The sequence below is a fragment of the Acanthaster planci genome, linkage group LG06 (genome assembly GCF_054643075.1).
Source record: "Acanthaster planci isolate LZ-2023a linkage group LG06, COTS_SCS, whole genome shotgun sequence".
NCBI classification, from domain to species: domain Eukaryota; kingdom Metazoa; phylum Echinodermata; class Asteroidea; order Valvatida; family Acanthasteridae; genus Acanthaster; species Acanthaster planci.
The window spans coordinates 7,638,524-7,664,843 of NC_141782.1; the positions used below are offsets into that span (position 1 = coordinate 7,638,524).

The 26,320-nt window shown below is 40.9% G+C and overlaps 2 protein-coding genes across 7 annotated transcripts in view; one reads left to right on the forward strand and one right to left on the reverse strand.

Annotated features, from left to right (window-relative positions):
• The window catches only part of LOC110979990 (thiamine-triphosphatase-like), a 57,280-nt gene that overhangs the window by 17,072 nt on the left and 13,888 nt on the right, over nt 1-26,320 (forward strand). For 2 of the 6 annotated variants that reach the window (XM_087137843.1, XM_022236227.2), the window contains 2 exons: nt 490-592; nt 4,904-7,172. In XM_087137843.1, coding sequence (XP_086993969.1) covers nt 490-550 — 61 coding nt within the window. In that variant the 3' untranslated portion in view covers nt 551-592; nt 4,904-7,172. Of the gene's footprint in view, nt 1-489; nt 2,523-4,903; nt 7,173-26,320 lie in introns of those variants that run through there. The other 4 variants (XR_015425611.1, XM_087137841.1, XM_087137840.1 and 1 more) reach the window with 2 other exon arrangements.
• LOC110980013 (uncharacterized) overlaps nt 19,573-26,320 on the reverse strand; it is a 42,632-nt gene continuing 35,884 nt past the window's right edge. The window contains exons 4-5 of the mRNA XM_022236272.2: nt 25,652-25,741; nt 19,573-23,101 (exon numbers count right to left, since the gene is read on the reverse strand). Coding sequence (XP_022091964.2) covers nt 22,349-23,101; nt 25,652-25,741 — 843 coding nt within the window. The 3' untranslated portion in view covers nt 19,573-22,348. The remainder of the gene's footprint in view (nt 23,102-25,651; nt 25,742-26,320) is intronic.

Genomic DNA, 26,320 nt, shown 5'->3' on the forward strand with positions numbered 1-26,320 from the left:
GTAGGGCTGGATTATCCAGTGGGCACAGTAGGCACTTCAAGAACCTGCAAAGATACTACTATGCGCTGCTCTCTCTGAATTTTCAATTTTGGAAAAGCTTCAGATTGTTTTTGTTTAAATCAGCATCAACATGATATTTAATGTTCGAGTACTCATCTGTGCTATGAAATTGTCGCTTTGAGTTAAGATGGGTATGTGGAGACTCATGCCTAGGGCTTACAGAGCACTTCATCTGGTGTGCAGACACATGGACAATACAGGACGTATTTGGACAAACACAATGTCTTTGGATAAAACTGAAAACATAGGCAAAGAAAAAAAAGGACAGAAAAGAAGAATGAGGATGTAACAGGACAATCAACATGCAGACCAAAAGAATAATTATAATTAGATGAAATAAATTCAAAAGGAGACGAGATGATATGAATAAATGAGTGTCGCTCTGTCCTTTCTCACCTCCTTTTTTTCCCCTCCAACTTCCGACTGCAGGTTTGGGGACGCAGACAGTTGCAGCGGGAAAGATGAGTATGTTCCTGAAGAAGTTTGCTGAGCCACACTACCAGGCACTCCTTGCAGCAGGAGTATTGCAAAGGTAGCATGGCGTTAACAAGTGTTGCCCTCTCCCCCGTTTTCTCTCGTGTCAAAATTGTGTTGAAGCTCAACGAGTATTTCAATATGGGCAATTTCAGCAGTTACCACTCGTGTGTTTCTTCAGGTGCAAGTCAACAAGATACTTGTATATCACTTTTAGACCAATCCTAGTAGATACAGTGGTATGCGAGTTGGGGAAATGGCATATTGTGTTTTTCTGAAATACTGTAAATTGTCCAGTTGAGTTGTTATTGTTTTTAGTTGAAATTGTTTTTTCCATTTAAGACAAGAATCCTCCCTATCCGTAGAAGAGTGCTAGTTCTGTTTCTGAAGCGCTGATGCTGTCCATTCCTGATAATTATTGCTGTGGCTCCACACTTGTATACACCTTCTTCAACTTGAGACTCGCGCATGTTGGCAAGTTACAACACCCTAAGGGCTATTGGTTGAAGAGGAAGTTAATTCATGCATTCAACAAATTGAACCCGTGCGCAGGCTAGTGCCACTGCAGTTGTGGCATTTACATGCAGTTTAGATCACTAGATTTGTCTGTATTGAACTGGTATGTCCTGAACTACATGTATAAACTAATAAAATTGGCCATGGTGGCCATTTTTGTGCTGTTAATGAAGAACAAGCTTCCTTGATAACCATCAAAATTGTATTTGTTCAAAATGTTTCCACATACTGACCAACTAGTTAGCCATCCTAACATGACCGACCTGATTCAAAATCTATGTCACCATTTACACCAAATCTAATCCAGTGCAATACCAGCACAGGCTACCTTGAAGTTGATTGTCACAGCTGAGATGAAACGGTTAAAGTCTAAAAAGGGCGTAATATTTCAATTTTATATCACAAGTCTGTTGAAATGCAGAACTTATGGATGACTTCTGTTTTTATCTCACAGGAAAGAAAAAGGTACAGGTACAGGCGTGAAAAACTTTCAATACATGTGTTTTATCAATTCCACTGTTTACAAGTGCTGTGGCCATCTTTGATTCTCTGGTTCTTGGCCTTGCATTAAACAGGTTGATGATTGCCTAACTAAAAATGGAGTTGCATTGAGCCAGAGATTATCAGCCAAGGAAACTGTCATCAGCACATCCTTATCAATGATTTTTTATTCTTTTAGCCAAACAAGGGTTTTGGGGGGAGGGGGTCATCCGTGTAGTTTCTAATGTACACATTCGTCAGCGTATAAGTGAGCAGGACACACGACATTGTACAACATGATGTGAGCAACCAGCTATGTGTGCACGGGCAACGCTAATCAAATAAGGCTCCCGGCCACGAAAGGGCGGGGCAAGCAAATGTGATTTTGCGCATGATGGGAGGGAAAGTCAGAACTAGCTCGGGGGCTCAGGGAAGGATTCCATGCTGTTATGGCCCAGGTGACCAACCAAAGCTAGAAGCCTACCTTGATCGATCAGAGTGAATCACAAACATAACACCTTCTACACCTTTTTTTTTTGTCTTTTGCCGAAAAGATGTACTTTTTGTCTTTTTTTTTGTCAGTGTACTATTCAAAGCTGGGGTATAAAAGCCATGTCATTGTAGTGGAGAGAAACCTAGAATATGTTTTTAACAGCTAAGGTGTCAGTGATTTGAAGATTTCACAGCAACTAACAGTTTTTCTAATGCAACAAACATTGAAATAATTTAAATTACAGGGAGTGGGATAAGAACGCAGAATTTCAAACATATTTAAGTGCCACTTTTTGGTGGTATTTTCATTACAGAATTTGTAATATGGTATTGGTGGATTATCAGGATTCAACTGTATCTGGCTTGAATATTTGTATCAAGTGAATTTTTGCAATCATTTGTTTTTTTAATTCAGTAGTGACGACATTTTGTTTTGTTTTGAGTGGGATAACTGAGAATTCAGTTTGCTGTTGTATTAAACACATTCCATGGAGAAAAAATTTTTTGACCTTATTGATTTCCATTGTGTTTGTTTCTCTAAACACTTCTGGTAGCTAGCAACTCATTTCAGCAGGCTATATCATGTATTTCCCATGCTTGACACTTTATGAAATGGCGCCATCCTTTGTACTTTGTAGATTGAATCACAGAGAGACAACTACAGAGAAACTTGTGTGTTGGTAGTGGACTGAATTGACCAGAATTTGTATCTCTTATTTCTCAAACAACAAAAGCTGGATATCACATGCATGTGTCCAGTATGCATAAACTTGTTTCAGTGCTCAGCTGGCCCAAGGGACTTGATTTATTTTTCCAGTCTGTTTGGTTACTTAGCTCCCTAGTACTGTCATTTAACATTTTTGCTCCGTTACTCATAAAACAAAACTTTGAAACCATCCACAGTCGGGAATTGATTGAGTGGCCAGATGCCAAATCAAAAGGAACTAAAAAAAAAAAAAAAACACCCTATGCATATGGCTCATAAAAGATTATGTTTTTGAATGTAATTACCATTGATGACTTATGATAGATCCTGGCACAAATGACATCCTCTAATCCAAATAATCTATGAACAGGCCTGGCCTCTGTCTTCCTTGTAGTAGATTAAAGCAGCAGAGTGTTTATTTTAAAGCTTGGTAAATAGAATAAAGAACACCAACAATGGGGAATGTATTTGTGGCACAGTGATGTTTTCCTAAATGAGTTTTATTCATAGTGATGCCAAGTGCCCTGCAGCCATACAGAAATATTTAGAAAGTCCCTAGAAAATTTGAAAATTTGTTTGTGTGAGTGGGGAAAATAGATTTACATATATAGATTTTGTCCTTGGATTGTTTTTGTTTGTTTTAGTTTGTTTTTTTAATAGGTTTTCAGCATACACATATATGAATAGATTATTAGGTTTGCAGTGATTAATTGATTTCAGGGAATGAAAATAAACATCACATGGTTTTTTTTTTAAATTAGAAACAGTGAGTTGCCACTGTGCCTTTAACATCAGCAAGATGAGGTGGTACATGAAACCCTGTTAACATTCCACCCTTGGCCCTGTCCGACCCCTGTCTGTTTATCAAATATCACATAAGTTGTCTCTTCTGGTCCCACACTCACTGCTGTATTCAAATAAACACTCTTGGGGCTGATAAGCCCATTTTGTGTTATTCTTGTGTGGTACCGATTGGTACTTTCAAATAGGGAGTGGCATTTTTCATCATGACATGTACAAAAGAAGGGCTGATTTTTGGCCCTCATTGAAATTATATTCTGCATGTTCTTCCAAGTGCTCAAATCCAGGACATAAATTTAAAAACTGTATTACCTTTTTTGCATGTTTCGTCAAAGTAATTAGATGCCAAATGAGACATAGAGTCAGAGAAAAAATGGTGCTCATAAATGAGAGTGGTGCACTCTCTGAATAAGGAATGGGACACTTTTCCGTTAGAAGGAAGTGAATGTTACATGAGATGAGCTTGTGTGTATGTTTGGAATGCGTAATAAGTGCAAGATAGCCTGTGTGTTACATTTTCATGCATCATGTTTACAGAACTTGGTGTTTGACTGACCCCTCCGTACTATGTTTTTCCTCCTGTTTAGATTAATTGCATGTTGTCCCATCTTCTTGATTGTATGGAATAAATGTGAAATGGGTGTGTGTGAACTACATGAGCTCCGTCTCCATACAGGGACAACAGATTATGTCTTAGCCTGACGCAAAATGTTTTAAACCTTGGCTTTGGTACACAAGGAACAATCTTAAGTGAAATAAATTTTCGAAGACACAGCTATCATGTTTACAAGTAGGGAGAAATCCATAGCTGTTTCCTTGAAAGCGTGGAAAGGTCACCGAGTAGTGTGGAATGATGCCTTAATATTGCACTCCATTTTTTTTTTACCTGTGTAGACTATCTGTTTGCTTATTTTTGCAATTCCGTGAAAAAACAAATGTCTCTGACATCATAACCTCGAACAGAGTTAAGGCCATAGCTGCTCACGAAAACAGTGAGTGACTGAACCGCTCAACGTTTGACACAGGAACTGAAACAGGTATTGTTGCAATTCACTAAAACTTGGCTTTACTTTATATGTGTTGCCAATCCCAATACAGTATTGTTTTCAAGGAATAGTTCAAGTTAGGAGAGTTTTTCGTGTCACCGTTCTACTGCCTTCAGCACCTTGAACAATCCACCATCTTAATGGTAGTTCATCTTTCAAGCACATCATAACTGGTGGCTTCTTCTTTGTGCTTTACATGAATAGTCCTGTCAGTGTATGCAGTGCTCATTCAAGTTTCTTGTGGCAGATTTACTGAGCTATCACTGAAATGTCCTGTGCTTTGCCCAAATCTGTCTGTAATTTTTGTGTCTGTCTATTTGTCAAATAGGCAAATCTTCATTACATTGACAAATCTTGGCGGAGTGAGGTGCTGGTAGCAATTCTGGGCCCAGTGCTTGTTTCGCCTGTTGAATTCGTCCAACAATCCACACGCTAGCAGCCACTGGATTTTGATAAAAATTGGATCGCTAAGCCTCATTCAACATCACGTACCCTTGAGGTGTGCGCACAGCTTCGCCTTAAACACGTATTCTGCATGTCCATGATTTATCTTTGTGAACTCCTCATTAAATACCTCTGTGACTTGGAATTGCCTTGAAGAGATGGAAAGATATCGAACACGCGCTAATCACACTTACACTCCTCTTTGCCTGGGTTGCCAAGGAAACCGAGGATTAAACTGCACTCACTTAGCTGGAGGAAAGAAAAGGCGTTAAAATTTTCATGCAGAACTGATAAAGGTGAAAGGGTAACAAAGAGTACACTATGCATGAAATTGGTTGTTTGGTTTTAAGCGTTGGTGATGGGTGATTTCAAGAAAATTCACAGCTAACACAAGTGTATGTGAGTGATGGACTGCTTTTTTTCTGGCACTCGTACTTTGGTGATTAAATTGTAAACAAGTGCCAGTGCTGTTATTTGAAGCATTTTGATGAATAAGGGCACTGCTATCATACACATTAAAAATGCTAGTTGTAAGATATATGTATAAATCCCCCCCCCAAGGTTTTGGTAAATAGGTGTAAAATGTAAGATCATTCAAAGTCAGGTTTTTCCATTCAATGTGTGATGAGAGATTTAATCAAGTAAAAGTTTCAGAATATTAATGAAGTTCCATTTGTGCTCTTGTTAAAATAATTTAATAAACTGTGAAATTTTTTACAGATAAACATCACAGATCAGTCATGTTCACTTCAGATGCATGGAGCTACATCTTATATGAATGGGGGTGGTAAAACGCAACACAAAAAATACATGAATGAGAAAACGAGAATGCAAAAATTAGCATAATACTTAGCACTTAAAATAGTGTTTCAGGTACACATACAGCAAAACTTAAGTAGATAAATTATGAAGTAAATTACAAAGGCTGACGGGTCAGGTGGGGGGGGTGAACTCTTTGACAAAAGTTCTTGTTCCCATTTCATGGTGAGAATTTCGGATTATTTCACCAGGCAGATTGTTCCGCATTGGGATGATGGCAGGTAAAAAGGACCAGTTATAGGGACCAGTCAAAGGGACCACTGATCTTCCAATAAGACAGTTACCGTCGGATTCTGTAAACTTCATTCAAGGCAAATTTATATATGTACCAGTGATTCCCTGGGCCTTGAAATAATGCTTGCTTCATTAGACTTATAATGTGTCACCAAGTTCAACTCCAACCCCCAATTCCATCTTGAGTGATTATCTGAAATGCTTGCCATACTGGTTCACATTCTCTGCCTTTTACAAAAAGGAAGATAGATAAGAGATGCTCCACCAGCATTTTTTGGTGCTGTGGCCAGTATTAATTTCTCCAAATGAGTTTTTATCCACTGGTTTTGTGGTGACGATAATGGAGGCGTACCATGGCGGAAATTTGAATGCACGCATGAATTAAACCGACCATCACCTGTGACAAATTTATTGATACTTCTGTGCGGCCTCGGGTGTGTTTGCAATTGATTACAGCCTACTGGCATGAGGGTTTGGCATCTTTAAAAAAAGAGAAAGAATTGGTACATTCAGCAGAATATCTTGGGAGCAGCTGGTATTAAACGATCACATTTTGAGATCGCCTCCAATTTCAGTCCACCCCGTACCCCTAAATCCGCTGTACATCCCCCCAAAGTGCTTTTCCCTGGTGCCAAATGACCTCTTTGACGAGTGCATTAGTTTAGCCAGTGACTCCTTAATTCCAATACGATAATACCCTCTTTACAGGCTGCTGTTTCTGTTTGGGGTGTGTCTGTCTGCAGCTACATGCCTGGAGGTTGGGCTTTTGTGCAGAATGCCCATGCTTCACTGGCTTTTTTGGTATTTTACAAGTTTTTGAAAATGTCTACATGTAAGTTAAGCAGTTTTAAGTACTCTTTTAAAACTGTTAATCAAGAGCAGCGTCCCATTCTGAGAATCAGCATTCAATGAAGGGGACTGCAGTTCATGAGAGCACATGCTGAGATGCATTTCTCTCTGAAGATATCAGTTTTACACATTCTGTTGCAACTTGGTTGTATGCAGCCCGCACAATGTGCTCAGACAGAAAGACCATGTCTTTACCTGTTCCTGTAGTAGGCTGGTGCCATCTATTATCACGATATCTATGGAATAATTTAAAGCAATGATTTAACAACTCTAAATTTTTCCACGAATTCCTGGAATATACAACCTTTCAAGTTTACTGGTTTTGTTTTGTCTTTTATTCGACCATTGTAAAGTTTTTGTGATGAATAAATCTGGAGCCCTTTTTAAAGGACTTCCAAACACTCAGGGGCTAATTTCCAACTTTGCGAGAAGTATTTGTAGCGTAGCAGTTGACAAGTATGTTGCCACGGCTGGTACAAAGTATGTCCCTTTAAGCTGCAGGGCTGTCGCTTTCTGGGCCAACGAGCCCCCCTCTCTTTTCAACCTCTCTCCTCATTTGTGACATGGATTTCTAATTCAGCTGGCAGGAGCCCTCCATCAGCGATGATTACGCAGGACGATGATATGCCACGAGGAGAGAAGACATGAACCACAAACATGAAAGGGGGGGGCTGAGAAATCTGATCACTCTTGCAAAACATGGGAGATTAGCAGGATTATGCCGCACTTTTAAAAACACACGAGAGAAAAATGGAGTCTAGAGGAAGATTGTTGCTTCTCAATTTGCTCTCTTGACCCGCATATCTCCAGTGCCATGCCTATTTGCATATGGATGGCTGTCTCTGAATATCAAAGTGCTTAGAAGTTAACGCTCTTATTTACTGAATTATATACTGCAGTGGCTTTTATTGCAAAGGTTTTTGAAATCTGTCAGACTTGTTTCCGGGGGTTTGTGCGTGTGGAGGGGGGGGTCTGAGGTGGTAGCAGGAGATTACCACAGAGGTTGACCAAACCTGATAAACACAAGCAAAACATGGTGCCAACAGTTTATCAATGTAGTTAATTGGCAGTTCTAATCAGACATTTTTACATTTTGACTTAGCAACTACATGTAGATTGAGCAAAGTTGACAGCTGACAAGGTTGAAATGCTTATGAAGAGCATCCCCTGCACTGTTACCATCTAATTTGCAACTTGTTTGTGTGGAAATCTGTGCTTGTCTTGACAGTTAGCAAAACTTACAGGTAAAAAAAAATACAGTGTCATTTTACTTTGCACACCTCAAACCTCCCACACAAAGTACACTTAAGATTCAATTTCATTATTTGAGATCTCGTCTTATAGTTTGGCCCACTTTCTTCTTTTCTTTTATTTCCTTCATCTAAACCTTTTTTCCTCGTTCTCTTGTCTCTGAGTACATTAAGAGGATTAGTGTTTTCGCACTATGAGGCGATACTTTGTTACTCTCTGGGCTTTTCAGGGAATCAGGCTGAAGATCTGTCCCGGGTATCTCATTTTAGAATCTGTTCATTTGGGGCTGATTAATTGCACAGCCTACAAGTGCGCCTGCTGCCGTGGCATTGTGGACTCTCCAGAAATCGGCTGCGTCTCGGGTTACTGCCATCCAGGGACTCGGATCACAATAATCAAAATCTTTACAATCTGAGATGGGAAAAAAGTGCAGGATCGATGGCCGCATGTAGGACAGAGAATGTAGGTCGTTTGGTCAGTAACCCCCCTCGTGTGGTGCTGAATTCAATACAACTGTCTTTCTGGCTGATCTACGTTAAACTTGAAAAATTGGGAGACTCTACATTAGATGTATTCGTAACCACTCTCTTCACAGAGCCAAAATGAATGCCTACAAACAAGCTGGATTTGGTAGAATCCCGAGAAACTATTACGTTTATGTCCTTAAACAGCAGACCGATCCAGTAAGCCTCGCCCACTGTGCACTTGGGGACTCAGCACGCATTCTTTCCCATCACTACACTACTTGTTTCAGCCACGCGCATCATACACGCATGCATGTATGTCAGACTTTTGGGCACGCACGTCGGACATAAATAGATCATGACTGTGATTGGTCAGAAAACAATGGGGCAGGGTTTCATGGAACAAAGATCTTGATAAAGTTAATAAATTCAGTGCTTCTGACCAAAAAAAAATAATAAAAAACTTGTGCCCTTGTAGAGGACTCTCTGTTGAGAGAATTGAAAATGATTTTTTTTTGGTCCAAAGAGGTCATAAATAAGCAAGATGACAAGATGCTTGAGGTGCTTTACTGGGCAAGGCAGTGTGAGCAGTTGTCCCCACTACCTACCACGAGTGAAACCACACTTCAGAATTGGCGTAACACCCACATAGTTAAGTTGTCCACTGCCTGCCGGGCCCATTGGCCAACCATCGGCTAGTTGTACCTTGCTAAAAAGGCAGTAAATTTGAAGAACTGAAGATCCACATTTAAGACTAGAAGATGACAAATTGAGGATGCAGTGTGGAGAGAAGAACGTGAAACATCATTCGAGCCACTCCATCTACCACCTACATCTTCATCATCTCATAGTGACCAAAACTGTCATCTTCAACACCAGTAGCACCATCACCATCTAGGTGTAAACACAATTTAGTGCAGGATGAACATCCCAAGTCTTCACCTCCCCCAGTTCTTGAGCTGTCTCATGTGAGGATTAGAATTTTTCCCTGACTGTGGGATAACACATTAGTGATAATTCCCCCTCCCCCCCCCATATACACAAGTCTGAAAGTCTGGGACAATCAATCCCATGAGAGGTGGGAGTCAAGTTTTGCTTCTGTCTCTGAACTTGATTCTGATAGAAAAACAAGAAATCCTTTACACTATACTTGTCTGGAGAATGAGTGAGTTTGATACTTGGATGTGAAGTGCATCGTAGGTCATTCGAGATTACGCTGGCATACATGGGAGGTGGTCCTATCAGGGCAGCCATATGCCGACCCACCTGCACTGAACAGGCCCAAACTGGTATGCCGTCTGGTGCTTTGTTTTTGAATAGCCTTGCCTTTTTGGAAAACGGAACTGGCTCACTAGAGGGCCACAGTCTTTCCTTTAAATCAAATGCCATGTAGACATGCCATTGCTAATTCCCAAGCATTGCCAGCTGTTCATGTTAACAGCATACACTTCAAACAAGACAAATAGTATTTGTCTTCTATTTAATACCACTGCTATTGGGCAGTTACATTTCTGTGCTTGTGTGCCCAGCCAGAGCTAACCCTCAGGCAAGATTAGTGGAACCAAATCCCTTATGATCTTATCAAGACACAAATGGCAAATGCAGGGAGGGGTAGGGAAGACAATTGATCGCTGTATTAACATAATGTACGGTAGCTTCACTGCTAAGCTGCTTGTAATTTTAAGAAAACAGGTAGAACACACAAGAACTAAGCAAGCACACTTAAACACTTTATCATACAGCATGGTGTTTACACTAAAAGCCATTATCAAAATATGGGAAAATATATTTCAAAGTCGAGGAAAATATTGCAGTATACAGCTAGTCATTTATTGATCTTTCCTGCATTCATGAATCAAAAAACAAACAGGCCTCCTTTTTTCATCATCTATCGTATCAGCACATGTAGTTGCATCGATAGTTGCATCGTTGGCTGGTATGGAGAAGCCACATTTTATTAATGTCAATATCACATTTCAAGTCCATCAAACACGGTCAAAAAGATTTCTGTCAGAGCAGGGAGGTGAGCTGAAGGGAGGAGAGATAAGGAAGAGGGAAGAGAGACTAGGGAGGGAAAAGGGAAAATGATTAAAAAAAAAGAGAAACAGAAAAAAAAATCAATGCCGACATAAATTCACAAAGTCTCGAATCGCCATGGCAGCAATTTGCTGTTTCATCATGGGTGGTGGCTTTACGTACGAGGGAGGAAGTATATTACGCCACATTTGGTAGTTGTAGCGATTGGACTTAATAGGTGGTCGCACCGTTGGGGATGGCACATCGATAAAGACGTCGCACGTTACATGCTTCAGTGAGCCAAGATGGTTCATAGCTGAAGGATATGATCATAGAGCAAGGACCCATACAGGAGCGCTTTGACCGTTTATTGGGATTTTAATTTTAACCTTGTAACTGCCGTTGTTATATTTTGGAGTCTACACTTCAAACAAGCATCATATTGCATCGCTGTTGTCTTCTACAGTATATGACAGTGGGGAATGTAATTTCTTTCACTTTCCCCACCTTCCAAGGAAATACTTTATAACAAAATATGGGTGTTAAATGGGTGAAAAAGCTACAAATCCCTTGCATTTAGATTTTTTTAAATAAACATATCTGCTTATTCCCTTCCAAGAAATCCCAGATACTTTCGTCAATTCACAAAAAAATGTCCCAAATCCGGCATTCATAGGTGTCCCATTCCAAAAGAATTTGCTGCAATTACATATTATAAAAAAAAAAACTTAGTCATCCTCTTTCAATCACATTCCAAATGATGAATATTAATGAGATGCCTAAAAAGGATTCCGGTCTTTCTCAAAATGTACTTAATAACTGCCAACTTGCTCTCAACAATGTACTTGTTTCTTGCTTATCTGCAAAAATGGCTTAATTACTTTTGAAGTATCGATCATCAATATTTTTAATTACCGACATTAATTATTGTAAATGAGTTTTATTATTTTTGTAAATATATAGCTGCAGTGGCAATTCTTGTCAGTCTTTCAACATTACTTGTACGAACATTATGTTAGCATTTCAAACAAATCTGTCTGATTTAAGCCTAGGTATTTACCAATAACTCTGAAATGGAAAAACATGACTGAAATATTCCTTTCTTTTTGTTTTCTAGGGACTTAGGAAATTTATCCCTAAAAAGGACTGTAGCAATGTTGTGCATTGGGAAGAGTCCAGTGGTCTTATGTTGGTCAGTATTGTACATGTACTCTTTTCCCACCTTGGCATTTGTGAAGGACATGAAAGAGCTCACGGCTTCCTTACAGGTTTCCACTGTACAGATCTTGTTGACAAGTCTCTCACTCAGAATTACCTTTGGAGACTACCAACTGTTTTTAACAAAATAATATCACCTTCTGATGAAAAAGAAATTCCAGAGGCTAATTTAGTTACATGAACAGCTATCACTATTTGCACCCATAATGACTTCTTCTTTCTCCCTTTTATACTCAAAATAAATCCAGGCATGAAGATATTATCGGAGAAAACATCAGCTCCCTGGATACACTAATAACCCATTGGATGCCAACTTTGTGTAGGGTTAATTTGTAATATGAAATTTACTGAGAGCAGTGTGACCGCGCTTAAACATCCTGAATATTTGGAGACACTGAGTTCCAAGTAAGTTGAGCCTGTTGTACACACCACACTTGCTTTGTATGTCATCCAACAGAACAAACAAACATATGTACATGTATATGACAGGACTGCATAATTGTATTTCAGTCTTGAGAATCAAGTTATGCAGGTCTTCATGACCAAGGTTAACTGGTGTAGAGGGATTATGGACCCAGTGACAGCATTCCCGAATCCAATCGCATCTTCTTTAACGGGTCAGAAACAAATCAGGCAATCGCTTAAGAACACGAGATGTGTACTTATGTGGGCTGGCCGTAACAAAGCGTTACGATTTGTCTAAATTGGCAGCGGGCACTGGGTGGCTAATTTACTGTCACGGGCTTGGGATTACATGCCGGTACGAGTGAACATGTACTCCACATGCATGCATGATGCACCAGTTTTATTGGCTGCCTCAAATCACAAACTTTGTCCCTGCCCTGCACCCCCCTTCCCCGTCCTTCAGTTGATCCCCAACTGATTGGGGAAGTGTATCCAGAGAGGTGATTGCATGCCACCAGGCTGACTTGGGAATCAGTTGTCTAATTCTGACTTATCCAGGCTGATGGCTTTTCTTTGGAGCAGAGGGGACAGGTACTGAAATTGTGATGTGAGATGAAGATAAAGATTCCACTCAGCGCAGCAAAATTTATTTGTTTTAAAAACAAAGTGGGACAGTGTTCAAATGCATCATGTACTTCGAAGTCTCTCCAAACAATCGGCCGGGCCACTTCTTGGGTGGCATTCAAGCCTCACACTTGCAAAGACCAGACATCCATAACCAAGATTCCAATATCAATCAAGTTGGAAAAAATGCAGTGTCCGAGTTTTCATGAAAATAAATGCACTTGTTTATTGTAGAAAATGTCCACAAAATAGGCCACAAGTGATTGTTTTAATATTTCAAATATTTATTGATGGTTATTGATGATGCGATATAGAATTTTAGATATCCAAGTGACACACAGAGTTCAGTGAAGTTGGAGCTGCCTTTTTTTCAGTCTTCTTGTAATCATCCTCTTCGATCTAACTTTTCGTAGAAGTAGAATTACAGATGATTGATACTGTACAAACAAGCAAACACGAAGAGGGCAAATCTACTTTTCCCATTGGTCAGGAGTTAACATGCAAATGATGACATTTGAATAACCTCCCATAATCCCTTGCACCTACAACAGCAGGGATATAGGACTGTGTAAAAGTACATGTACATCTAGACCAAGGTATAGCTAGTTGCACCAGTAGAGAAGGGAGCCATTTTCTTGGATCAGCTCGGCACATTTTCACCTGTCAAGCCAAATGCAGAGTAATGTACGTGTATATTGCTTGCAAAGGGTTCACAGTGGCTGAGATTCGCTAAACATTTTTGCTGAGCTTTATTTTCTGCTGGGTCAGCAATAAGACAAACAGTAAGATCTTTAGAAACTAGGCTCATGGTCATAGGCACTTTGGCCCAGTCTGATTCCAATTTGATGGCTCTCAAAGCAAAGAATCTTCACTTATCACAGCAGGAGAGTCTGCACTTTCCATGTTTGTTCCATGGGTTGACAAGGGCTTTTTGCTTTTTCAACTGCGTAACTCGACTTACTTTGTTCACTGGTTTGGAGGAGAATTTCTTTGCTAGTGATGTAATAACCAAGTGGTGATTATCCATGCATAATGCGGTAAGCAGTCAAGCTCTGACATTGTGTGCAGGTTAAGAATGAAGTCTATTTTCTGTTAACAAAAACTACAAGCCTGTATTAAAGTGAATCAATAAAGAATAATAAAAAAGCAAAAAAAACAGTTTGCTTCAAACACAGTTTGCAACAACAGAGATATTCACATTGCATGGCTTGTTAATTATCCGACCAGCATCAATATTTTTTATGCATGTGTTTGGTTAATTTGGTTATCATGCTTTATGATACTTACCAGAAAATGTCAACAGGGCAAAGTGTGGACTGCTTTTCGTTTGAAATTGCATGGATCCTGATGAGGTATGGAAGTGGAAGCTGACTCTATCACTCTGTTCATATGCACTTTGTCCGATTTTCTGATCAATTCCGATCTCTAGGATTGCAACTTGCATTAGGAATTCACACAATCGTTTTGAAAAAAATAATGCATTCAGGTTAAAGAGATATTAAGATACATTCAGGTTGAAGCAAGAAGATGTAAAGTGGCGATGGAAGGATCTTGAGCTTCGTGCAGTGGAGCTGTTTGGCCATTCAACAATAGAATGGCTTGGAAATCCTTCTCGCTGGAACAGGTGAAATAATAGGGTTGAGCCGGAGGGTATACAGGATAGGAGGTATCACTGTAGGATGGGGGAGGAATGATGAGTGTGTATAACATATGCAAATGGATGGCTGGGGATAACAAGGCCGCTGATTCATCAGTCCTGGCTTAACCAGGGATCTGTGAAGAGTCTGTGAAGGGAGTGGGGCTTGGAAGGGCTGTGAAGGTTGGGTAGGGCAGGTCAGAGCACACAGGGCTAGGTGGAGTGGGACAGGGCAAGGTGGGGCAAGGAAGATTATGGCAGGGTAGAGCATGTTGGAGGTAGGGCTGGGTTTGGTTCAGCTACGTAGGGCTGGGCAAAGCATACTAGGTAAGGCAGGGTGCCAGAAGGCAGGGCTGGGAATGGATGAGGCTTGATAGGACAGGACAAAGCGGGTTCGGCTGGGTTGGGGAGGACGGGGGAGGATTGGCAAGGGCTGTACTTAGCTAAGCTGAACTGATCAGCTACAAGAAAAGAACCTGGGTTGGGTAGCATTAGGTTGGGTTGGGCTTGGTTGGGTTGGGAAATGCTAGAGTGGCAAAGACTGGGCTGAACTGGGCTGCTTGGGAGTGCTTTACATTGGGTTTTCTTATTTCTACCTTCTTCCATTTTAATCAGTGATTCTTAATTGAATTTGTTATCACTAGATTGCCTTTGTTTGTATCTAGAGTTTAGGCTGTGATGGTATCATTGTGAGCTGCTCAAGCTCACTGGGTGTGGACAGTAGTTGTTTTCTTGGGTTTGGCTTTTTAATTTGTTAGATTAGGCTGTTTCCATTCGATTTCGACATTGGATTTACTTTGAAATGACCCGGGATGAACAAAACTACAAGTTGTCCTTGGGCTGTTTGGACAATCAAGGTAATTTAAAAATTTGACTGTACTAGGACACAGAATAAAAAGACATTCCTGCTCAAAATGACATAGATATCTCAAACCACCTAGCAGCTGCCTGATGAGAAGGAACAAAGTAATGGAAATTTGGTTATTATAAAATCACTCAAAGTCTTACTTCTGGGTTGTAAAAATCAGAATCGCACAAAATAAATCCAAGATTTATGCAGCTTCACTCAAATCCTATTCCTGCCCAACATGATGTGAAACAGCACAATATACCAACAGAGACAGGTACAAAGGGGACACATAACTCCCAAGAGGGCAGCATTTCAGTTTTCTAGAAGAGCAGATTGGGAGGGGTAGAACTGAGATAATGACATCCAAGATTTTTTGGGTGGAGAGGGGCACGTAGCTGTATTTGTTAGTACATACAGAGACCAGAGAGTAATGAGAGAATGTTTTGTTACATATGCCATTTTAGGGGAGGAAATGGTTTTAAATTTCTACCCCGGAAATCTATAAACAACTAACAATAACAACAATATCTATAACAACAATAACTGGTCAGACAGATAGAAAGGAAATCTGTATCCTCGCTGAGGTTGCCTCCCCTTGATATCAGATACCTGTCCATCTTGGAATGGAACTTGTTTGAAAGTGGTCTACATCAGAATCAATTATCAAAGGAACAAGGGTGATAATGAATGTGTATTTCAGTTTTTGAAAATCTCTTCATTTGGCACTTTTGTGATGGGAAGTCTGATACTTCATTTGAACCTTGCCACTGAAGGCAACATCAACACCACCGTTGCAGTTTCAACATTTTACGACACGTTTGATCTGTCCATACAGAGAAAAACCTGACTTCAGCATTTGCTTTTCAAACCTCCAACGATAAATCAAAATCAGATGAACTGGCAACCCCCCCCCCATTTTCTTGTCAGTTCAATTGTATATATTTCTTCTTTATGCATCAACTGTGAGTGCACGCGGTAGCTAGAAATTATTTGACAGCCATTCCATATTCCCCTCCCTCCCTGTTTCAGTCAAAGCTCAATCGCTTCTGGTGAACCAACTACATGCCAAATGTAGTTTATTTCATTGTCTTTTCAATGAGTTATCAAAATAGCAAAGAAAGCCTGTGTACCATTAACAACACCGCTAATTGCTCCAACAGGTTACTCTTTGTACGATTGGAGCCTTTAAGTCAATACTTGACTCGATGCCGTTCCCTTCCACACAGGTGACCCAAACCTGATTGGCGTGATTAGCACCCCTTCTGAGGCATCTGCAGCCCTCTTTTATGAAGTTGTACTTGAATTATGAATAATGTTCATAGCTTCAGACACAAAAGTCCCCACCCTGGATGCATGTGGGATGGGGGAAAATTATTTAAATTCCATGGATTTTCAGCGGGTTGAACGGTTTGAACCCCAATCAAATACAGCACATCTCCAATGAGACAATCCTGCATTAATGCTTCAATGCAAGACCCTGCTGCCAAGTGGATGGTTCATCATGTATACGGTACCCGCATTTCATGCTCTTGTGAACCCGCCGAAGTTAAATGCCGAGGTCTGCTCGGAGCTGACTATTTTTATTTTTCTTTGACGTTCCCGGGCACCAGGGTACATTTTCTGCTACATTCGCATCCCCCTGATCCTTCTGTTTAGCAGGTCACAGTTAGCTTTTGGGCAAGTTTCAGCTGTGTTCAATCTTTGAAGTACATCCCCTCCCCACCCTATTCGATGGTTCAAGAAACTCTCAAGAACCAATCATTACTCATCGCCGTTGCACTTCTGTGAAGCTGTAGTCATGCTGGGTACAACTAACCTACATGTATTACAAAATGCAACTGAATTTATTGCATTATAAAAATTCACACCAATTATTTGGATAGCAGTTCACTAAAATAATTTGATTTTTGTGATAAAGTATCTCAGAAACAGTTAAATTTATATTCAAAAAGAAAGAACAGAATGGCGCAGAATCGAGGAAACTTGAAGTAATGTACTTAACATGATGGACAAAATATTTTATGAAGGGATTTTCACATCCAAACCCTTATTAGAAGATTTCTGCAGCTTCAAGAGCTGAATTTTAACTCCTCTTTTTAAAATGTTTTTAATCAATTATTTTTTCTATTTTTTGCAAATCAATTTCCCAGTAAAGCAAAGAGGAGTATACAATATAAGTGTACAGACTAGGTAATCTACAGGCAGCTGATTTGGGGCACAGCTAACGAGATCGTCTTCGATTTCATCGATATTTAGTTGTAAGCTTGCAGGAATCCTGTATCAAAAAAAAGGAAGGGGGGGGGCTAGATTTTTTTATTTCTTCTATTTGTTCCTTCCATCTCCTCTCTTCCATCTGCAATGACGCACTGTACTTTAGGGGCTCAACTCTCAGCGATTGCTATCACCTGCCTGGGCCCCGCTTATTTGCATACAGCTTAAAGAGCTTGCCACATTAATGGACAGGTAGAGGGCTAAAGACAGAAAGAGGGGGAGAGAGAGAGAGGGAGACGGGAGGGGGGGAAAGGAGATTGTGTGGGGAGATGTGTTAAGATCTCCAAGATGTTCATTAAATGAGGAGGGGGAAAAAGAGAGGAAGAGAAACGCTTACTGCGAGAAACCCTTGGCAGGGGATTAGGCGTTAGATTGATGCGAAGGTAAGATGGTTGGTTCGGGATAGGGTTCGGTTGTTCTTTAAGTTCATTGCAATAGTGACGGTGACCTTTGCCTAAGTGTCTGATTGTGAGAGGCGAGGTATCTAAACTCATCCCCCTGTGATGGTACTTAGCGATAAGGAAAAAATGACGGAGACAACAGGCTGATCAGAGTGCTGTTAATCGTGGGCAGTGGGCTACCGTTAATTTGCCAGCTTGTGTGGTGACTGCACTGCACGCACAGCAATGGGTCATTGGGAGATACAAAATGTTTCAAGTGCTCAGGCGGGGCTGCCAAGCCAAGAGGAGCTATCCAACCAGGTGAAAGAAAATCACAAACAAAACCATTTCCTAGTGACTTGCAAGATTTGCTGGAAAATTCAATCTGCAACAGCTCACATTAACTTCAAGCGTGAACTTGGAATTTCTGCATTTTCCTACCTTAAGACCACAACAAACTGCCTTGGACTTTCAAAAATATCATCCATTGTGATAAATTTGTTGAAAAAAAAAGACAAGTTAGTTAAAAATGATACCCCCCCAAAAAAAGAAAAACTACATTAGATCATCAGAAAGTTGACGACTCTGGTTTCAAATCCCTGTGTAAAATAGTCTTCCTTTGCTGAACTTTGTTACTCTTTAAATCGAAATTGAGTTTTTAAAATTCACCATTATTGAAATTCATGGACTACAATTTGTATAACCATGGTAAATGGGCTTAACCTCTATTAGGCAAATCAAAAATCGACCTCATCCAGTGATAACAGCTCCTCGGCAAGAGTGTACTGAGGAGTACCGTTAGAGAAATGGCACTGGTGAAGGTGCCGCGGCAAAGCATCTCGAATGGCACCTTGGCCCATCCACCTGTCACTGCAAGAGGTCCTTGTCTCTTTTCCCCGGCCCAGGTGGGTCGTTGACGCGGACAGTTCCTGGCTCCTCCTCAGCCCGTGTAGGTCATGAACTTGATCTGGTTTCTGGCCTCTCGGATCAATGCATGGGTAGATCCAACCGACATTTGTCCCTAACTCACTGCCTGCATGTTGAGGGCATCCATAGCTTTGGAGGAATCCAATGCAAAACTCAAAAAAGGTTTTTCTTGTTGGTGATCGATGAAATCCAAGTGTAGCGGGGGGGGATGTCGACTGGGGAAATCCCTAATTTTCTCTTCCCCTATTGTTATTAACCTCTCAAACTTTACCCTCCTTTTCAATTTTGAAACATCTTTCAAAGGGCATTCTGGCTGTTTGACTGAATCTAGGTTTTCATATCATCTACAGTTAAACTGACCTTATCTTCTTCATATCTCAGCACAACTTTCAGCTGCCAAACCTTAATATGTTCAACAGCATCTTTAAAATGTGAAAAATCTAACATTTAAACAACTTCCATTTTGTTGATTTGTGAAGATCTAAAGTACAAAGTTTGCATCACATGATCCAAAAACAAAACCAAAAACTAATCAAAACAACCTCTCCCCCAAAACGAGACCAAAACAAAAAACACTCACAAAATAGAACAAAATATCCATGCAAAACCTCAGGAAGTCAATACCAGTTTATCAATATTCTGAGTCTTTGTGTGGACTTTTGTCAAACACCAAACAATGGATAAGAGCTAATGTTACATATAAACCAGATCTCTAAATTGGGGGGGGGGGCACAGTTAAATGCCCCACCAAGTCTAATTGGCTAAACAAGACTTACTTAGCCTACTCCATCCTGTTTTGCCGCGTAATCCAATTTGCCAGGACCTGTCACCGTTTATTGGTCTTTGCTGAGAGGTGTGACACCACACAGGTCTCAGCCTTCCCGTCATTAACTGAACTGTGAAATTCTAATCCAATCCGCCCCTTAGATTTTATGTTATTTTTGCCAATATTTTTTTTTTTAATACTACTTATAAATTCAACAACATCTCTTCCGAGCCTCAAGAGGCCTGACGTAGATAACCTTTTCACAGCCTCACGTCTAGCTGGCATGTTTGGAAATGCAGTGAAACAGCTTGATATTATGCATGCGTGTCATTTGCAGATGGTGCTAAAACATTTACAAGTTTACCTCTCAAGTCATTGACACAACTTGCCGATATGCTAGCTTCTTTACACTAGGAAATGAATCCAGTAGTCTTTCAATGTGACATTTACAGGTTCATGAACATAATTCAAACACAATTTTTCAGTTTAAAAACTTAAAAGGCAAGTAATCTTCTCGTTTAAATTTTGGAGAACAAATTCCTGTTTCAGTCAAAACAAAACACTGCGGTCAAGGTTTAAACTTGCTTACTTGTCTGACGTTCTTAAAAAGCTTACTGGTCGCTTTGCCCCATCCAGAAATTCTCACTCTCCTTTCCTCGATTGCTTCTCAACTGTGTTTATTTCTTACCTCACCTTGTTCTGGGAAGTTTTGCAGGGTAATTTAATTAAAGGAGGCATGTTGTACAGATCCTTTTGAAATTTCAGAGCTGTCTTGGAGTTCAGGCAGACCCTTTGGTTTCTTTTTTTTTTTTTCCTTCCGTCTGACTCTTTCTTTTTGTGAAATCATTCAAAGATTCCTCCTGTCAGGTAAGCCAACATTTACCCAGGTTTATTAGTATTGCAAGGTAAGATCCGTCACAGCCTGTCGGGGTCATGCGTGCTCATACTTCCAAGTATCTGTTATTGATACTTAACCTACTTCCAAGATTGAGAAGGAAATTGGATAAACTCGGACAAAAAAAGTGTGACTTGGCCGTGTTAGTTCAAACCGTTGGCATGCACGGTGTGCCGGCCCGGAGAGGACGAAAAACCGAAAAGACATCAGCATACATGTCACATCAATCAATATAATATTCGGGTTATTCAGGAGGCCCATGATCTTTCAATATGTCATAAATTAAGACGTGCCAGCTCACACATCCATACACACACATGTACGCGTGGACGCAGATACCAAGACACACTCGCAGATGTAATATTCGGCAGGAAATATCTTGACTTCCTTATGAAACTCTATCCCTCGCCCTCTTCTGCCTCTCTCCTGCCTCTCCATTTCTCATTCCAACCTCTCAGGTTTTTTCCATACACAAACACGGGGAGTCCTGGCTTCATCAGCATGCGATGAGATGCGGTTCATCTCTTACATCGGTCATATTTTTCCTTCTTTTCTTTTCTTTTTTTTTTCCCTGCTCGTTCTCCTGGTCTCTCTCTCTCCTGCAAAGTTTACACGGTGCCGTATGACGGTACCATCGAACCCCTTAATTGCATTAATACATCAGGCGATTCCTGCGTCCGCATAAAATAACCTACATTCCGGAATTAGGACAGAGCCATTTAGACAATTACTAGCGATATGTGATGCACATATTATATGTAGTGTTATTTGCACAGAGTGTGATTTGATGCCCGAGCATGACCGTGTTCATGCGACAAATGACAACATTAAGATACAGCGAGGAAGGGAAGGAAGGGGGAAAGGGGGAGAGTTGGTAGTTGAGAGGGAACGAGAAGAGTGAGGAGAAGGCCGTCTCGGGTGCGGTAGCCGAAAGGTTAATGGAACCCGTGCTAATTGAAAATCATCCTGGGGTCTTTGTCTTGCTCTAACGGGCGGATTATTCCAGTCAACGGTGTGATCTGGGACCTGTCTGTCTGTAGATTGCCTGACCTAGTATGCGTTAGATTGATTAGGATATTACGTACAATTATGCCGAGATCCCCAAATTAGCTTTCTCCATGCAGCACATGTGCTACGGCATCACATCTGCAAATTGCAAGAGACACAGGCTGTGCTAATCTCTTCCATATGGGTACTGTGTTTACGACCTTAATAGCGTTTGCCTATAAAACAAGAAGATCCCAATTATCAGGTTTGTTTCATAAAAAAAACAAAGCAGGGTCAATTTTTTTTGGGACCTCTAAAAATTCCACATTGTTATCAGTGTTAAGGAATTGGAAAATATGCATATTTCAAGTCAATGGTGCGGTCATGTGCATTGCAAGTACATGTAAACAGGTAAAGAAATATAGATGGTGATTCTGATGAGAAACACAAAACCATGCACAAAAGCACACGGATTCAAAATGATGGAACAAGTTGCTGAAACTTTCTCCATCTTTTGCAGCAAAGCAAAAAGTAAAGAAGCCAAAGTTTGAGCTACTTCTACAGCCTACAATGTCCGCTGCCCAGTGAAAAAGTACACTGTATTAATGTGTGGCCAGTTCAGGTACCATGCAACCACCATTTTTACGCACTGTAGTCATAGTTGTCACATCACGTTCCCCAACTTGGTAAATGTATAGGATCTTGCTTCAGCAAAAATGCAGCGAACACAGACTCTGCTACCTGATGTTTGCTATGCTGAGGATGGTGGACTTGGAAGATGTTGCACTGTGCCTGTTTCCTCTACTCCTCCTCTCCATGTTGCTGTCTCCTCCAGGGGATGCCACCTTCAGGCTCGGCAGGGCCAGGGGCTTGGACTTGTCAGCTGATCGCAGTTCGTCATTCTCCTCCCGCAGCTGGTTCACCTCCCGCTTGAGGTGCACAAACTCCCTGAATTTCATCCCCTCTGTTTTCTCCCCCGGCTTCCGGGCCGCTTCACCCCTGATGTTGTCGTCTCTCTTCCGCAGCTCCTCCTGGAGCCTCTCAATCAAGGCCAGCATCCTGTCCCTCTCAGAGAGCTCCCCTTCCAGCTGCATTATCATCTCGTCCAGCTCCTCCCGTAGACCTCTCTCCATCTGATGCTGCTCAGAGATCAGCTTCTGATACCCGGTCACCTCCTTGTTCAACTTGTGGATCTGCTTCCACAGCTTTTCCTCCCCCGAGCTCCTTGCTGCCTCAGACTCCTTCGCGGAAGCCAGCTCTGTCTCAAGCTGGGTTATCTTAAATGTGAACTCCTTGATCTTCTGCTGGGCCTCACCCAGCTCAAGAGTCAACTGCTCCTGACGGGCCTGGCAGTCCTGGAGCTTGTTGGCATCAACCTTCAGGCCAATGTTCTCGCTGGCCAGGCGGGTGTTCTCTGTGGTCAGGCGCTCATTTGCTGTCTTTAGTTCCAAAACCTGGGCAATGGTTTTGTCAAGCTGCTGGTTCAAAACCTTAAAAAAAAAAAAGAGCCGAGGGAGAAACTTTCAAGAGATACAAGTCGTAACAGTGAAAACCTGCTACTCGTTCTAAGCCATTCTGGGAAAAGCTTACATAAATAAACCATTTTTGGGAATAACTTACCATTATATCTTTGATATATTTTCCCATTCTGGGAAAAGCTTACATAAATAAACCATTTTTGGGAATAACTTACCATTATATCTTTGATATGTAGTAAGTAAGCCTTTCTGGGATAACCTAAGATATGTGACCCGCTCTGCACAAAAGGGTAACACAAATAAGTTGTGCAATGCCAAAATACGTAATGGCCTGTTCTATTTGGAGAAGGCAAGATTCATTCCAAAACATGATTTTGTGTTTTTTTTCCTTTAATACTTTCTAGAATATTTATATTTTCAGAATTTGTGACTACAAACATGGATACTGACGAATAAAGATAAAAAATTGATCATTCAGTAGGAAATTCTATTTTGCATTGTGTGTCCAAGTGCTACACTTTCTGAGCTTTTTCTCGAAAAGTGCTTTTATTGAATCTGAAAATGTGGATATACAAATGTCTATATACTGCATCTCCCGAACGCCGTGCACTAAAGGGGTCATTCATATATCAAATTGTAGCTTTTAATGTACAGAAACCAGCCATATCAAAAACTCATAACCTGCATCTGGCGACGTATTACCCGTTTTTCTAGAGCTGGTCACACATATCTTTAACGCAGTAATTACATTCCAAAAACGGCTTTCACAGTTTACATCAACATCCCCCGTTGATGAGTACGTCATAGGTTATCAAATGCACAGGCAGGGCCGCCCAGATTTAAATATTCAGTAATCCAGATGACTGTTGAGGCATACAAGTTTCAATTGGCTATCTTGGAATACAGGTTGACTTTGAACTCTTTGAACACGGACAACAAAGATGACCACTTTTGTCACTTTAGTCAGATGCTAAATACCTGTAAGTTCTTTGTGAACAGGTGAGAGCAGGTAGCCAGGACTCTGAGTAGTATATTTTATACCATATCACCTAAATGCTCGTGTCACGTTTAAATTATAACCTTGACACCACCATGGTAAGAATGAGTCATCAGGTTTTTGTGCACTGATCCCCCAAAAGGTTACAACAAATAGTTTGTTATTTCCATTTTGTATCACAATTTAGCCACCAAACCCCATGCATATTCAAATCATCTGTTTCCCAAGGCGATTGCTCCGGATCTCACCAGACACATCAGATCCCCAGTGCTAAACAAGAAATTCTGGAGTCCGACTACACAGTCTGGGGAAAATAATGTATGGAACCGTGTCGGTGACAATCACTGTCAGTCATGCCTGACCGGCCAGTTGCAACGGCCTGGTGACGATGGCAGTTACTCGCTTAAACACGCTCAGCCGACGTTCCATACATTCACCCCTTCACGGTCTGTTACCACAAGTCAACTGACTCGTGGAGACAGTATGAATAAAAAAAAAGGGGGGGGAGGAAGAAATATCAATCTTCCCACCACTAGCAACACTAATCCCAGTCCCTAGGTTGGTAGGAAATTTTGAACGGGCTCAATCTTGCAATTAAACAATTAACAAGAACTGCTCATTCATGAGGGAATATCAGTTCAGTCCAATGCAGTTCACACTTAGGATGAGCTCCAAGTGAACAATTACTTGTGCAAATGTCATCCTTTACAGCTAGACAGTTCCAATGGTGTTGACAGTTGTGATTTGGCTAACAGCAAACATGCACATTATAATTATTAGATTACTTATCACACACACAAAAATAGGCTTTAATGGACCGGGAATTCCGGAAACCTTGTTAAGAACTGTCCTTTAAAACACAACATTTTCTGTGTGAATGACAGACTTGAATATGAAATACATGTACTTCCAAATGTGAATGTTTTGGAACACACTTTCCAGATTACTAAAAGTAGAAATGTACCCTGTAAAAGGGTCTACATGAAACTAAAACATGAAGACACTGTTTGAACTGCATAATCTCAAAATATTTTCTCCGAATCTCATCAGCACAGCACAGCACTGCACTGCACAGCAGGCAGCCATGAGCAGTAAGGTGTGATTTTCTTGTCAAAGAAATGATATCATGGGTGGTTGATTCCTATGGATGTACGCCACCTGAAAATTCTTAGCACCCCCCCCAAATGCAGAATTTGAACGGTTGCAGAAAGAAGTGCTAGATTGCTTGCTTGCCATCTCCAGTCTTGGACTTTTGGTGGCGCTCTTTTTCTTTTCTGGTCTCAAGGGAGAGCATGGTACAATGTACCCGACCTGATAGCATGGATGGTAATTCACTTTGGCTCTTGCGTCTGATTCCAAAGCAGAGGAATGCATTGCCGCCATACTTTCCAGGTCATTATCTTTCATCGGTGGGACATGTTACTGACGTGTCTCATTGTAGGAGTCCATTATGCAGATATGCATAATTCCACAGCCTCATTTCATCTGATAGGATTCAGGATGTGAAAACGAATCTGCTTAGAAAAATCAAATTCCTGTATTTTGCCAAAATGAATGATACTCACATCCACTTTGAGGTCATGCTTCTTCAGTTGATCTAGCTGGTCGGTCAGTTGAGCGTTCTTTTCTTCATGTGAACGGATCAATGCCTCCAGCTGTCAATCAAAGCAAAACAGGGCATTTGTTTACCCCCCATTGAACTGTACATTTATTGCTTTCATTTACACTATTGTGTGGCCCCTTGATATGTTTCTGCCACTAACTTCTCCACAATTGCAGGCTCGTAGCTTCAGCCCACTTATAACTGTCTAGTCATGGAAATGCAGCCAGCTGTTTTAAGAACTGTGCTAACAGTCACTTCACAAACTTCACGAGCTCAAATGCAATGTAAGAAGTCTCTGTTCAGAGAAGAGAGTGTTTGGTCTCTCTGTGCCAGTGGTGGAGCGGGGAGGGGGCCTGGGGGACACGTGCCCCCCTCTCCCCCACAAATTCCCGGTGCCCACCCCCTTGGAAAAAATGGATGAATGGATATTGAACAAGACTAACAAAAACTTGTCCCAAAAAACCACACCACTGAAAGCTGGTGCCCCCCATAAGATGCTGGTGCTCCTTTATGCCCCCACGAGTAAAATACTAGCTACACCACTACTCTATGGACAACTCCATGTTTCTCTTGAAATCAGCACTACCCTACTACAAGTTCTTTTGTTTGTTTCTGTGTTGGTGTATTTGTT